Genomic DNA, 17,098 nt, shown 5'->3' on the forward strand with positions numbered 1-17,098 from the left:
CCAGTGCGCTTTTTTGGCTGTGGATGATATGCACATAGCAGTCCTCAGTCTTCAGGCTCAAAGCAGGCTATAATAATGGCTTAAAAAAGATGGAACCCCTCAGTTAAAAGCTTGGATAAAACAAAATATTTTACTCGGGTGTCTGAAAGACAGTAAAGTAGGCACCAGGTAGGGATGCCAACCATCAGGTGGGACCTAGGGATCCTCCAGAATTACAGCTGATCTCCAAACTATAAAGAAAAAATGGATGCGTTGGAGGGTATACTCTATGGCATTGTACCCCACAGATGTCCCTGTCCTCCCCAGGGCCCATCCCCAAATCTCCAGGAATTTCCCTACCTGAATCTGGCAACGCTACTCCCAACCCCCTCTGGTGGCCAGGGGGGACCTGAGAACCCTAGCACCAGGTGGCCTCAGGGAAAGGGAGTTCCACACACAAGATGCCACCACTGAAAAAGCTCTGGTTGCCACCCACCTCCCCTCTGAACGTGGGGGCAAAGATAGCCTAGGGTTATCGGTTCCAGCTACGGATGTTCTTGGATATTTTGACACGGTGCCTAGGCAGGGTGGAGTCTGGAGAGGAAAGGAAACTCAGCAGGGATGCAATGCCATAGAGTCCACCCTCCAAAGCTGCTATTTCTGGAGGCCAGTTGCAATTCTGGGAAAACTCCAAGCCCCACCTGGAGATTGTTAACTCTTGACAGCCGGGCAGGAAAAGGTGTCTCATTTAAACCAGGTTGTGGTCTGTGAGTATGAAATATTGGCATGCCTGGGACCCATGGCCCAGATACCTCCACACTGGTGAGTTACTAATAAGGACCATTAATTTTCAAATATCACATTGTTGGAGGAATAAAAAATGGAAATCTTGACTTCGAGTGTAGTAATAATACAAGATGAAAGCCAAACTATAAAAGAAAAGACAATCTCAAATTTAAATAGTTAGCATTTTCATAGGTCAGCAACTTACAAGAAAATTTATTACCTTTAGATGGGATTTAGATCTTTGACATGAAGCTGGTATTTTAATAGTGTGAAAAACATCAAACTGACATAATGCCATCTGGTGTGATGACTTCCAAATGTCAGAGCGCAGCAACCTCTGCTTGGAGATCTCTGTGTCATTAGATAATGTCAGTTTAAAAGACATTTGCACTGACTGGCCCCCCCCCCCACAAAAAAAGTAAAATCTATAAATGTATTAAGCAACGCATAGCAAGGAAAGAGGGAGACATACAAGAGGGAGAGTTTTTCATGGAGGAAATAAGGGGCGTTTAGGCTAATTTTCAAAGTGCCTCCCTGAATTGGCTAAGTGGGAGGGACTGGCTGCAGTTTATCAGATTAAGTGCACGCACAGGTTGTAGTTTTGCAAACTACAAACAAAAAATTTTGCAAACAAAAAAATCAAGTGCACGTACAGTGTGCAGTTTTGCACCCTATGGTCCATTCACGCAATGTCTCCCTCTGCCACTGTGCGGGGTTTTTTCCAACGTGGGAATGGGAGCGTGGCCGCAAGGCAGGCAGCTTTCGCTTGGATAAGAAACGCGAACCGAAGGGAGCGCAGCGCCCCCTTGTGGGCGCGAGGCTTCTTTTCGCCGCGGGCGGAAGCGGAAGCGTCTCTCTCGGTTTCCTGCCTGCCGCAGAGGAGAAGCGGCGAGTGTGCTGCCATGTCGGAGTTGGCTCTGGAGGAGCTCTCCGCCGTCGCCGCTATTTACTGCGGGAAGGGCGAATGCGAAGTGCTGCGAGCATCAGGTGATTGTTTTACAGACTCAGCCCTGGTCTTTTCTGGACGCGAGTTCAGCGTTTGGGCTTTGACCAAAGCCCTCTGAGAAGGGTTCCAGGTGTGCCCATGGGTGTCAGGTTGGCAGGCTCCTGGTTGGGAAACACCTGGAGAGGGCCGGGCTTGGGGAGTGGAGGGACCTCAGCGGGGTATAATGCCATAGAGCCTACCTTCCAAAGTAGCCGTTTTCTCCAGGTGAGCTGGCCTCGGACGTCTGGATATGAATTGTAATCTGTTTTTTTATATATATATATATATATATATATATATATATATATATATAAAAGTTTTTTTTTTATAAAGTAGCCGTTTTCTCCAGGTGAGCTGGCCTCGGACGTCTGGATATGAATTGTAATCTGTTTTTTTATATATATATATATAAACGTTTTTTTTTTATAAAGTAGCCGTTTTCTCCAGGTGAGCTGGCCTCTGACGTCTGGATATGAATTGTAATCTGTTTTTTTATATATATATATATAAAAGTTTTTTTTTTTATAAAGTAGCCGTTTTCTCCAGGTGAGCTGGCCTCTGACGTCTGGATATGAATTGTAATCTGTTTTTTTATATATATATATATAAAAGTTTTTTTTTAATAAAGTAGCCGTTTTCTCCAGGTGAGCTGGCCTCTGACGTCTGGATATGAATTGTAATCTTTTTTATATATATATAAAAATTTTTTTTATAAAGTAGCCGTTTTCTCCAGGTGAGCTGGCCTCTGATGTCTGGATATGAATTGTAATCTTTTTTATATATATATAAAAAAATTTTTATAAAGTAGCCGTTTTCTCCAGGTGAGCTGGCCTCTGATGTCTGGATATGAATTGTAATCTTTTTTATATATATATAATTTTTTTATATAAAGTAGCCGTTTTCTCCAGATGAGCTGGCCTCTGACGTCTGGATATGAATTGTAATCTCTTTTTTTATATATATAAAAGGTTTTTTATTATTTTTCCATATTAATGAGACAAGGTATTCAACGATCAATATAGGTAAACATCAAAGTATAAATTCTAATAAACAATTGTTGAAAGTACACATATGAAGATAAAAGATAAAGACTTCCCTACACCTCCCTCAATCGTGTCATTTATTTGTAATCGCCTTTGTTTGAGGTTCTAATCCTAATATTATTATAAACGTTTATAAGATATTTTTTTAATTTTGTTTCATTAACATTACTCATAATCTAAGTATTTGCTGTTTCATTTGTCTATATTCAAATAAAGAGAAAGAAAATAAACATAAAAAAGAACAGAAATAAAAAGCGCTATTTTTATAATAAAAAATGGATTAGATAATAAGTATCATTTTTAACTTCCTTTGAGAATGAATATTATTATGAATTGTAATCTCAGGGCATTGGCAACCCTGCTACGGGTGAGAGAGAAATCTTTTTCTTTTGCCCTGGCACCCTAAGATGTACAAAGCGGCTCACGAAACTAAAAGCGATCACAGTGAACGCTCTTTAAAAAGCGGTGCAGTCCTTTGGCTGTGGCGTAGGGCCGGGTTAAGACCCTTAGAGGCCCTAAACACTTAAAAGATTTTGGTGCCCCCATATATATGTAAAAACCAACAATTAATATTAAATAATTTGATGACTTAAAAATAAAATATTGAGATTAGTGTGATCATGCTCACTTCCCAATTTTTCGTCATCCTTATGTTTTTTTAAAGGATAAGAGTAAAAATTGTGATGCTCAGTGGTTTTTTTGAGTCACTGTATATATGTTGTTGTTTTCATTTATTGTGGGGTCCCCTTTTTGTGGATACTGGTTCAGCTACACCATTTGCAGTTTTGCACCATATGGTCCATGGTAAATCTGGCAATGGAAAATTTCTGTGGTGCCCCCTTCCCTTGATGCTCTAAGCACATGCTTATTTTGCTTAATGGTTAATCCAGCCCTGCTGTGGTGAGATGCCCAAGGCAACAAAGAAATGGCAAGAGTTGAATTCAGATTTGAACCCACAACATTATTGGCTTGATATCTGATCCTATGTCGCAAGGATGAGCTTTGCCAATATCGTTTTCCCGTAGCTGTTTTTTATTTTGTTTTTTTGAGTTCCTGTACTTTAATTCATAGGGTCACCAATGAGTCAGAAGCGACTTGATGGCAACTTAACATACATAATGTAGAAAAGTACAGGGCTCTTAAACTTACCATCAGCAGTGGCTGGTAATTTTGTGAATTGGTTGGGGCTGCAATTCTTAACCCTTTCCCCCTTCCCCACATCAGCACTTTTACAGCATTTGTTAAACGAAATAGTGCCTCCAAATGCCACCTGTTCTGTTTGTATCAATAGATCTGTGAAGACATGAGTGTGACTTCCAGACAAAGGACTTTTATGCATGTTGTTGTTGTTGGCTCTGGCCCTGTACTGCTTCAGTTTATTCCCTTTAATTTTCACTTTGTTTTTCTTCCACCTTGTCCCCCCCACCCCAGCTCTTTTGAGACCACTTTTACCCCGATCTTTTTCTGCAAGCCATTTTAAGTTGGCTTTTTCCTAGCATGTAAAACCATCCCATAAACAAAAGTCTGCCTTGTAAACGTCGGGATGTGACATCACCCCATGGGTCAAGAATGACCCGGTGCTTGCACAGGGGACCTTTACCTTTTTAATGTTTCTATCTGTTTTCTTCATCCCACCCACCTCCAGCCCACTTTTCAATGATTGGACTTTCTCTCTCCTCTCAGATGTTTTTTTTTTTTTTTAAACAGTCCCCAAATAGCGATATAATGCTGTAGTTTTGCAATGATAGGTTAAGCAAGTCCTCTGAATTCCCAGCTTTAGTTTTTAAAAAAGTAAATCTCTAGCCTCTTTCATCATGGAGATATAAGGAAAAAGTATATCTCAATGAGGGAAGAAACTTACTTTTTAAAAAATAAAATCTTGGAATTCAGAGAACCTGCTTATCATTGCTACACTACAGTGTTCTATTGTTGTTAGAGTTGTTTTTAAAAAATAAATAAATAAGGGGGTGCTTTGATGTCATCAGTAATGCCACTAATGACAACAGCACCCTCCCTTGAAAATCTTCATTATTTAAGCCACATGTGGAAGAAAATAAACTGACTCCACAACTGTAAAAATGCATAGGAAGGCTGCTCTGTTGTTTTGTGCTGGCCAATGGCCGTAACAATAAATGTATGTATGCATGGGGGGCAGATGTGCGGAAGAACCTTGCCCATACCGATTGCAATGCTTGTGGATCGACTCCCAAGAAAATCAGGAGTAACTCCGGTGTGCAAAAAAGGTCAAAGTTGAGCCCTGACACCTGCTTCTCAGTTAGAAACTCAGCTAACTTTTGGAATCCGCACAATTTAGGGGAACCAGATCCATTGTTCTTTTAAACTTGTTTTTATTACTATTTACTAATAGAAACAGAAAAAAAACATAGAAAATACAGAATAGAAAACACCAATAAAATACAGAATTGTAACATACAAGTGTCAAATATTGATAACCTAACTGAGTTTACTACAAAATATACTTTTAACCTGAAATATTACAGCTGTTTTCGTGCATTCATTTACTCTGAGCTATCCTTGCATAACTTAACATCACTCCCTTTACGTTTTTAGATACTATATTTTAAAGAAAATAATACCTTATATATTCTATATTTCTGTGTTTAACTCTAATCGTATATGCTAATTAATTCTAAATATTAAACATTACATTAAACATAAACTTTTAATTAGTCACACAATTAACATACCACACCCTCATTAGCACATTATCTTGATACTTATAGGACAATGATTAGCACATTACCTTGATACTTTTTGCAGGGCAATGATTCAGCTCAACCCCAACCCCTTTCTGACTATTACTCTTCCTACACACTTGACACTGAGAGACACAGCCCTTCAGTGTTACTCCTCTGAAGATGCCTGCCACAGCTGCTGGTGAAACATCAGGAAAGAAAATACCAAGACCACGGTTACACAGCCCGGATAACCTACAAGAACCAATATAGTCATTCTGTTTCTGTACAAATCTGTCATAATATGCTTCTATAGGAGGCAATAATGAGAGTGTTGGGCTTAGTCTTTTTTTATTAAATTCCCAAATCTTCAATAGACTTTCTCAAATCACATGTTCTGAATTTTGTCTTATTTTTGTCCCAGATGTGTTTTTGGACCATAAATGGTCATGAAATCCTTCTTTCATACCTGATTTTTCTAGATCTTGATTTGGGATTCTTAATCCAGTCTGTTATCCAAATTAATCCTTCGGCTTGATAATGCAGCTTTATATTTGGAAGATCTAGACTTCCTCTCTTCTTATTGTGTAGTATTTTAAATCTAATTCTTAGAACAAATCATCTGTCAGTCCTTGAGCATTTAGAAAGGATGGGTCTGATTACTAAGAGCCAGTACGGGTTTCTCAAGAACAAGCCATGTCAGACTAATCTTATCTCCTTTTTTGAGAAAGTTACTACCTTGTTGGATCAGTGGAATGCTGTAGACATAGTTTATCTTTATTTCAGTAAGGCTTTTGATAAGGTTCTACATAATGTTGTTGACAAATTGGGAAAATGCTGTTTAGATGCTATTACTATTAGGTGTATCTGTAACTAATTGACAGATTGCACCCAAAGAGTGTTTGTTAATGGTTCCTCATCCATGTGAAAAGGAGTGACTAGTGGAGTGCCACAGGGATCTGTGCTGGGCCCTGTGTTGTTCAACATCTCTATAAATGATTTGGATGAAGGAATAGAGGGGATGCTTATTAAATTTGTAGATGATACTAGATTGGAAGTGGTAGCAAATATGGTAGAAAACAGAGCCAGGATATAGGATGATCTTGACAGGCTGGAGAATTGGGCTAAAACCAATAAAATGCATTTCAACAGAGATAAATGTAAAGTTCTGCATTTAGGTAGGAAAAATCAAATGCATAATTATAGGATGGGAGAGACTTGTCTTAGCAGTAGTGTGTGTGAAAAGGATCTTGGGGTCTTATTAGACCAAACACTGAACATGAGTCAGCAGTGTGATGCGGTAGCTAAAAAGGCAAATGCGATCTTGGGCTGTATCAACAGAAGTATATTGTCCAGATCCCACGAAGTGATGGTATCGCTTTACTCTACTCTGGTTAGACCTCATCTAGAGTTTTGTGTTCAGTTTTGGGCACCGCAATTTAAGAATGATGTAGACAAGCTGGAACATGTCCAGAGGAGGCCAACAAAGATGGTGAGGGGTCTGGAGACCAAGTCCTATGAGAAAAGGTTGAAGGAGCTGGGTATGTTTAGCTTGGAGAGGAGATGACTGAGAGGTGATAAGATAATCATCTTCAGATCTTTGAAGGGCTGTCATTTTGAGGATGGTGCTATGTTGTTTTCTGTTGCTCCAGAAGCTTGGACCAGAACCAGTGAGTGTTCAAAGGAAAATATACACTGTGATGATATTCTCACATTTTTGTATTCTTTGTTGTCTGCAAGTGTAGGGATTGTCCAGGATCAATCAGGTAATTGCCATGTAAGGAGCAAGCACTTTCTGGTACTGTAAAACAGGCCCATATCAACTTTGCCTTATCAAGGGAATAGCTAGCCTGTTTATAGTATAGGAAATTATTTCCCTCTCTCCTTTCCCCCTTGTTTAGCTTGTTCCTCCTATGTCAAGCAGGGTGAAAAACCAACTTCATAGTGGCTGTGTTTTCTCTCAGGATCTTTATCCCTATCATGAGGATACAGGCAACGGTGTTAAGTTTTAAATCCCCCCCTCCCTCTAACGTCTATAAACATGCAGAGTGATTTCATTTCGTTCCCTCTTCTCTTGTCAACATTTCTCTTCTGCACATGTTCTTTCTCAACACCTGCTGGCAAGCTGAACTAAGTATCTTCTTTTGCTGCTGCTAGCCTCCAAAGACCTCTAGGCTGCTTTGCAAGAGTTTACTGTTGGACTGCTAAACATCACTAATTCACATTAAATATGCATCCAATATGTTGCAGAAGCACTTTCACCTCTCCAGACTGCCTTGACAGAAAAATGTTTCACCTGTCAATGTTCACTTTGTGGTAGCCCAGTGGTTTTCAAATACCCGGGAGCCTGGGGTTCCTTAGAACATCAGGGCTTCCTTAATGAGAAGATCAGTCATGGCAGAGATATTTCCCTGAAAAATACCTTGCCCACCCACTATAGATGTTCCTTTCTAACATGCAGTTTGTTACCCCATTGTCAGTCTTAACTTGTGGTAGTTGTGCTAGGCTATTATAGTGCAAAAGGAACTCCCTTAGGAAACTAAAATCCCTGTCAGAGAGGTCGAGAAATACAGCAGAAACTGTCACCTAGTTGTCTGAAACCACTGAGATAGTGGCCAAAGTCACCATGACATAATGGAGAGAACTGACTGTAGTATGGGACAGGTAGAGTTGGTTTCAGACCTTATGCCTGTAGTGTTCTATAACATCCTTAATGGAACCTACCTTAGTGGTGAGACAGGCTGCAAAATCTTCCCTTATATCTTTTTTAAATATTTTTTTTATTTTCAAACATTAAACAGCATAAACAAACACCATATAAACACCCTAAAACCACAATACAGACTATTACATACTAATCTTACATCATCTATCAGAACTTACTCTTAATATAACTATTCTGTTTCTACCTTCTGTTTTCATCAACATTATATATAAGAAGAAAATAAAAAAGAAATTTGGGAGGCAAAGTAGATTAATACTTCTCTTTACTATTTCTAAAATAAATATGTAGTTAAGCCATCTTCATACTTGGTTCGGCCCCTTTTATGGATTTTATTATATGAATTATAAAATTTGAATAAATTGTCATTTCCCCCCTGCCCACTGTTATTATATATTTCTTATTTTTATTATTTATCTTGTTTGATAACATTTCTTAAGCTGTATAATTGCATTCATTAATTGAGTTAAATTGCTTAACACATGTATTCTTAACACATGTCATCATAACTGATAGTTTTAACATATTCTATGACATTCCATTATTAGTCTAAATATAAATATAAGCATTAGTCAGTCAAATTCAAATTCTTAGCACATATAGTAATATTTCTTAATCATAATGCATATAAGCATTAGTAAGTCAAATTTGGTTTTTTAACACCTGTAGTCATAATATAGTTTCTGCTTTTTCTGACACTCTTCCCTAGCTTTTTTGTCAACAAGATCCTCTATATATTTCTTATACTTCTTAACTCATGTATCTTATTCAATAACATTTCTAAAACAATGTTTGCATTAATTAGCTAAGTTAGAATTCTTAACTCAAGTAATTTAACACATATCATCATAACAGTTCAATACAATTCCCCCCTTTCTTTCAGATTGCTCCGTTTTTTGTTTTTTTGTTCTTAAAATGTTTTTTTAAATGCAGCAATTGGGTTTTGGGGTGGGGAATCTTCTCTCACAGTCAGCACTGTAAAGTAAGCCAATTACAAAGCAGCATTTAAAGGGGCAGGACTTGATTTGAACTTGGAGAGAGCTTGGTGCAGAGATTCCCAACTGGAAAGTGGGTCTAGCCAGCAACGAACCTCAGGTAAAACTTCCATGCATAATTGATCAATGTCTCATATGGTTATACGACCCATGTGGTGTAATAGCCACATGGGTCAGGATGCTGTAGTGAGGAGGGGGAAGGGGATGAAACCACCTTTTCTGCCTGTTATGTAAACCCAGCTCTGCTTAATGGAAAAGAAGGTGATCTCACCCCCTCCCCCTCCCCACTGCAGCATCCCAACCCACGTATCTGTTAGAACTCATGGGTCCCAGGAGCCCAGAAATAAACTTTCTTGAGGTTGGAAAGGACTGCAGGGGAAGCCAAGCATAGGAAAGAGTCACAGTCCCTGTATCCACTGATCAAGTGATCCACCAATTTTACCTATCTGATGCTCTGGAAATCTCAAACATGTCCAGAATGGATCTTTCTTTCCCTCCTTGTTGTGGATAGAGAAGAGTGGAACTCTAGAAGACTGTTGTTGCCCTGATGCCTGATGTATTTGTGAGTTATTGACATTGCTGTTTTTGTGGGAGTGCAGTAAAGAGAAGTACATTTCCAAGATTTGAGTAACAGCAGGACTTTTTATATAAATTGGTTTTACAATTGCAACTCTATCCAGTGTCCTTGTGACTTAATGTACAGTATGTCGGGATGACGATCAGAAATGTAAAAACTAGTGTGAATGAACACAAATGATTTATAAAAACCAAGAAAATGAATGCTAGTCAAACACCGCTCAACATCTGGACACATGGAGAAATGGCTGAGGTTCTGGGTGACAGTCTGCCGTCGATTCATCCCAATTCTGAGCACTGTCTACAAAGAAGAGAAACATTCTGGATCTATCATCTACAAACATTGGTACCAAAACGTCTGAATGAGTCAGCAGATTGGATGTGCTACATTTGACTGTGCTAATGACTCTGTACAAAATTTTTTTCTCCTTTCCTCCCCCCCGCCCGCGAAGCGGTCAATACCGTGAAAGGTATTGGAAAATACATTATCTTACTTAACCAGTTACCCCATAAGTAGTGATACAAGCTTTGAATTAAGAAATTCCTTTTTATTGTAGAAACTTCAGTATAAAAAAGATTTAAAGGTAGAACATACAAAACACATCAGTTACAAATATATGAAAGTTACATTGTAGAAAAAACCTAACAGAATATTACAAAGTTTAAGCAGATCTGTTCAGTAAAAGTTACAATAGAAATACCAAGTTCACATACCTCTGGATGGGCCATGCTAATGGGGAAGATTCTTTAGACAGACAGACAGCATTGCAGCCTAGTCTATGCTAAAGAACTCCCAACTATGGAACAATTTCTAACCCCTTATATACCTTTTAACATGAGAAACCTAATCTGTGGTTTTACTTTTATGGCATTTTCTCAGGGGTCTTAATTCTTTCCCAAAACAATGTTAAACCTTTCAAAATTCTCTCATGACATTATCCTAATCCTTTTCACCTGTTTCACACCTCACAAGGTGTCTTTATATGGCCAAAGGCAAGGTTTGCCGATATAATCCGCTCTTCAATGTCAAACCCATTAATTATAATATGGTGAGAAAGTCCCAGGAAAGATGCTTATAATGGAGTTCTATTACCCCCACTGAAGCCGTGTTTTAAAGGGACCAAACTTTTCTGTTTGCTATCTATGTTTACCTTAAGGGTTGGCTGACCTTGGCTAGCTGCCTGGATCGGCTTAGAGCTCACAGTATCTGCTGTACTTTCAATTCTCAGTGAGACACTTGTCATATCCTGGGCAGGAGACTAAGTTTAATTAGTATACATTGCAATAATTTGATATATTTTAGGCTATATATGCTAGCACCGCTACACCATTATCTTTGTATAAGGCAGAGAGCGAGCATGGGGGAGAGTGCATCATCCTCAATTAAGATTTATTAGCTGACTGTAGTAGAGATTATGCCATTCTATTCTTCATGTTTGTTGATGTTATAACTCATCTTAAAACCCTGGATACCATATACAAAGTTTAATTGGAAATTTGGGATATTTCTAAGAAATGGGAGGGTTGTTTAGAATTCTTTTATAAGCATTATCTTAAGATTTTAAATATATATATTTTGACCCAAGTTTGAGCTGTGAGTCATGCTTTAAGACACATGGACTAACTATTTTAACATAAAGCTAAACAGAATAAAAGGTAAACATGTAATGTCAATATTAATTTTTTTTGTTTATATTATTTATTAAGGTAATACTAAATGGATTTTCCGACTCTCTTTTTTTCTCCTTCCAAAAAGCGTATGTGTATATGTATATGTGTGTATATATGTGTGTATATACATACACACACACACACACACAAACGTTGTACAAGGTTATATATATATGTGTGTGTGTGTGTGTGTGTGTGTGTGTATATATAAACCGTGTGTGTGTGTATATATATATATATCCTTGTGCAAAGTGTGTGTATATGTCAGGATGTGTATTGTAAAATTGTGTATGACCACTTAGGAAGGCCTCTAAAAGGCCAAAACGCATCTGGTCAGATTTTGGTCATTTTATGTACTAACAGCAACTGTTATGTTATATATTAGTAATATTATTAGTAATATTATTAGTAATATTATGTTATATATTAGTAATATTTGTAACTATATTTTAGGCCCTGTGTTTTTAAATATAATTGTGCACAATATATAATAAACATAGATTTATTTGTTGTAATATTAGATAGTGTTCAACTCAACCCCTTTGGTTTCCCCTGACTTTTAGGTTGAGATTCTTTGTTCCCCTTTTTCTTCAGGAGCTATTCTCAATACATGTAGCTCTATGTGGATACATGTATCCACATAGGTTAATTACCACTCTCCATCTCTTCCATATGTGGTAGAAATCTGCAGAGGTCTAGTTGATGTGTTTTAAGGTGTGTTCTGTTTACCTGGGGTGGCAGTGAGACCTAGCAGTGCTTAGCCGAGTGCATGCCGTAGAACAGATCTCAGAAACTCTGCAACAAGCAGAGAATCCTGCAGCAAAAAAAAGCTCCCTAAAGATATAGAATTTGAAAGCCACAGGTATAGCAGTATGACATTTATGTATGCTTCCACATATTTTCCTGTCAAAAGTCCTACAGCTTTACTATTTTCAGCTTTGACATAGAGCAGATTCTAATGGGTGTCACTTTCCTGTTACAGGTTTCTGTCTCCCATCCCCTGACATTGTAAGCTGCAAGTTGTGATAGGTGAATGAATGACACTAGTCAGAATTTGCAACATTTGCTAAAGGGAATCTTAAATTTATTTTCTGTTTTCTAAGAAAATAATTTTTCTGGGTTAAAATAACGTGTAACTACAGTCTCTCTCCCCCCCCCCCCAGTGCTTTTGTATTGGTTTAAGAATGATTATTCTGAGGATTTAACCCTGAGCTCGGTGGTTCTTAATTTTTTTTAACTGAGATCCATTTCTAAACCTACTGCATTTTTCAGGATTCTCCTGTGAAGTAACTGTATACTACTTTCCCGCTCCTTGACATAATACACACGAATCTCACATCAGTCAAGACCGAACAAGTTTATATATTATTTTTCAAGTTTTATATTTATAAACCTATAGCATTATTGTCTTGTGTTGCATGGCAAATTTGCACATTATGCAAAGGCAAATCCAAATTTGCTATTGAGCCTTTTCTCAAAGCTCACCCTGTTCCTCCTCCTTTCCCCTAGCGTAGCAACCCACATGCAGTAGAGTTGTGACAAACGTTTGGGTCCCAACTCACAGATTGAGACTCAGATCACTGCCTTAAATTCTTTCAAACACTGAATTGGGCCATGTTCACACAAAACTTATTTTGCTTTAACCAGTGCTCTTAAAAGCCATCAGTGGTCCTTAATCAGTGGTCCTGCCCTGTTCATACTGACCAAGGAAATGAATGTATTAATTAAGCTGACTTATTATAAAAATGATTAAGATATGGAAGATCTAGATGCTATCTGGGCTGTGTGACCGTGGTCTTGGTATTTTCTTTCCTGACGTTTCACCAGCAGCTGTGGCAGGCATCTTCAGAGGAGTAACACTGAAGGGCAGTGTCTCTCAGTGTCAAGTGTGTAGGAAGAGTAATATATAGTCAGAAAGGGGTTGGGTTTGAGCTGAGTCATTGTCCTGCAAAAGTATCAAAGGTAATGTGCTAATCATTGTCATGTAAGTATCAAGATAATGTGCAGGACAATGATTTACAGGACAATGATTAGCACATTACCTTTGATACTTTTGCAGGACAATGACTCAGCTCAAACCCAACCCCTTTCTGACTATATATTACTCTTCCTACACACTTGACACTGAGAGACACTGCCCTTCAGCATTACTTCTCTGAAGATGCCTGCCACAGCTGCTGGCAAAACGTCAGGAAAGAAAATGCCAAGACCACAGTCACACAGCCCAGATAACCTGCAAGAACCGATGAACTCTGACCGTGAAAGCCTTCGACAATATTTAGATCTAGATGCTGTCTGGATCCCAATAATCTCCAGAATGGAAAAAACTTTCAAAAATCTGGAACGTGGAGAAAAAGACAAGTTATGTTTTTGCTGGCTTTAATATGCGTAGCTGGGTTTGTTATCATCATCATCATTATTATTATTACTTTTATCTGTAACGGTATGTAAATTTGATTAATATTTTTTGTTTCTTTTTGTTTCCCCCAGTTTTAGGTATGTATGTAATTTTATGTATGTAATAAAGTTTTTTTAAACAAGGAAGTGAGGTAGGAAGAGAAGCATCCTCTTCCAGTGTATAACATTGAGCCAAACTCTGGGGTAGCTCTGCATGACTTCACTGAACATGATCCTCCAATGGAAAACCTGCACCACGCATTCTTGTTCTTATCAGTGTAGAGGTTGAATAATGTTCCTGGGGTTGCCAATTTCTTTTTTTCTGGCAAGGCTACTTTATCTTTAACAGCAGCATGATCACATGAACATGCTCAAAAGTCAAAGCCTCCCAGTTTAATTTTAAGGACCTATCTCTTTTTGCTACATCACTAAGACATTTTTGGCTTTCAGATCTGCAACTAATGCGCACTTGTATGTATTCCCTGAGTTGGATCCAGCCAGCTCTTTCATGCAATCTCACCTAATTTCCCTCCTTGTTACAACCCCCCTCCCCACATTGCACAAGGTCCCATGATCCCCATCATAGTCTTTTGGGTGGTCAAAAGAGACCTTCCTTTTTCACCAGCAGGAAAACTTGTTGAATCCAATGCATTGTCCTTATACCCTGCTTTTCAGCCCAACAATTGACTCCCAGGTTTACATTAATTTAACAAACAGAAACAAATCACAATATAATTTTTTAAAAAGCTGCTGGGGTGGGTGAATCTTGTGACTTCTTGGTCCAGGCACACTGGAGTGTTTTGTGGCTGCTGACTTGATGCATGAGTGGTGCCTGTTGCTGTGTCTTCTCTTTCTGATGACCATACTGAGAAGTAGATTTATTCTTGTATATCTCTGACAGTCATTTTGGAATTGAATGTTATTGTGCATCTTTAAAGAAGAAAAAATTAAATTCATCATAAAACAAACAATACATAATGGACCAGTACATTTTAAATATGTTTTTATGCAAAAATACAGTAACAAACAACAAAACATTTAATTAGATTAATCCACAATAGGCATGATTCTTTCAAAGTTATGCACTTTTCAGTCCCATTGTTTTCAATGAGACAGTTGAACACTTGTGGAAATCTCTCTGTTCAGTTGAATTGAATGCAGCTGGCTTTTTGTTTTGGATAGCTCATGGTCTATATCTTATAAAACACATATTTTAACCTTATAGATATAACCAGAATACAAAATAATAACTGTCTATGGAAAATTTTTTTAAAGTTACACAAAATTAGAACGTTATTTTTTCATAGGACAGTTGAAATATGTGAAGCTTTCACATACTTGAAACTGGGATGGGGAGAAACATGTATGGTGCCCTGAAAGCCTCTGAGGAAGGATGGGATAAAACTTTAAAAGATTTTTATTTCCTACATCCATCCAGTGCAAGATTTTCTTGCCTCAAAATATTCATTTATGAGACATTTTCTAACTTTTCAATTCCACTTTCTGCATTGTTTATAGTGCACATTGCCTTACACAGTTTGCTGTTCGCATTGTTTTCTAATTCTGTAATCCTTGTCCTATTGTGTTCATTGATTGATTTTTAAATTTGTACCCTGCTCTATCCTAGCCGAGGCCGGGCTCAGAGCAGCTCACATCAAGTATCAGTTATAATATAATCTACATTACAATATAATACAAAATATAATTCAGCAATTAAAACCATAAATCTCTAAAATACCAAAACATCTGGCGCCCAATTTCTTGCTGCACTGGTCAACAGCCAGATGGGGGGAATGGTCAGAATAAATAAGGAAATGGGAAGGGAGGCCAGCTATGATGAAAATCATTGCTGCCTCAACCATAGGCCTCGTGGAACATCTCTGTCTAACAGACCCTGTGGAACTGTATTAGGTCCTGCAAGGTTTCACTAGACAGAGAGTTCCACCAGGCTGGGGCCAGGGCCAAAAATGCCCTGGTTGAGGACAGCTGGACACTTCTCGGGCTGGGGACTAACAGTAGATTATTGTTAGCTGAACGTAATGCTCTTTGGGGGGCATACCGGAAGAGACAGTCCCACAGATACGATGGTCCCAGACTGTATAGGGCTTGAACTTGATCCGGTGCTCCACCTGGAGCCAGTGCACAGGTTGAATGTGTGCTCTTAGCGGGGTCCCGTAAGGAACCTTGCTGCTGCATTCTGGACCAGCTGGAGTTTCCGGAGAAGTCTCAAGGGCAGCCCCACATAGAGTGATTGTCTTATGGTGTCTGATTGTATTTTGTATTCTGTAATCCAGCTGGAGTCTTAGCAAGAAAGGCAGGATATGAATAAATAAAATAGAAATAAAACAAATGTAAAGGTATTGATTGCCTGTTTGCTTGGGACAGCCAGGTGGAAAAGGTGTTTTATTATTTCTACCTTCTGTTTTTCCAACTGATACCACCCCCTCTTAAATTGCTCTTTGCCCTTTGAGTTGGTATGCATTTTTCCTTCTGCAGGACAAATAATAGGTTGGGGAGAAGGCAATTAAAAAATATATTAAACAAAAAAAGAAGCAATAAACAATGATACATACACAACATAAGCAAAATATGCTAAATACAATAAGAACTAAACTTCAAAATTGAAAAATACTCCATGAAAAATCTGCACCAAAACTACAGAACTAGGTAATACATTCATCAATGCCAATGCAGTTAACGCCCCAGTCCAATTCCCCAAAATTGGCGTGCAAACTCTGGGGTGGGGGGAAGGCAATTTTGATTGGGAAAGCAGTGCAGAGGAAAGGGTTAACCCCCCATCCTGCTGCTTTGAGCAAATTGTTAGCCTCCTCCCTTCTGTAGCTGCATTTTAATAAAATTTTAATAAAAAGGAAAACAAATCAGCTGATCAGCCATGGCTCTCCCACATAATGGGTACTTGAACACTGAAAAACAGACTTAACTGTATCACTGCAACTTTAAAAAAAATCTAAATTTGGCTGTACTGTGTCCTTGTTCTTAAAAAGAAAAAACATGATATTGAGGTACTCCAAGATTTGGTGGGCGCATTGTATAGCATAAACACAGCAGTTTTCCTTAATTCAAGGAATTGCTTATCATCCTGTTGTAATGTAATGATCCTGCACATATGAATATTTTTATATATCATGAGGGGAAGGAAATTGCCTCCTTACCCCAGTCCTCAGGAGACTCTTATGTTGATATTTTAGGTCACCTTATTTACCACGTCAACCTCACAGAAATGTATC

General features: G+C 38.3%; 1 protein-coding gene across 1 annotated transcript in view; it reads left to right on the forward strand.

The window, feature by feature from the left end:
* Positions 1–1,454: 1,454 nt before the first annotated feature.
* Positions 1,455–17,098, forward strand: part of RWDD3 (RWD domain containing 3) — a 32,299-nt gene continuing 16,655 nt past the window's right edge. Inside the window, exon 1 of the mRNA XM_056844740.1 lies at positions 1,455–1,752. Coding sequence (XP_056700718.1) covers positions 1,455–1,752 — 298 coding nt within the window. The remainder of the gene's footprint in view (positions 1,753–17,098) is intronic.

Source organism: Euleptes europaea, chromosome 2 (assembly GCF_029931775.1).
Source record: "Euleptes europaea isolate rEulEur1 chromosome 2, rEulEur1.hap1, whole genome shotgun sequence".
Taxonomy (NCBI): Eukaryota; Metazoa; Chordata; class Lepidosauria; order Squamata; family Sphaerodactylidae; genus Euleptes; species Euleptes europaea.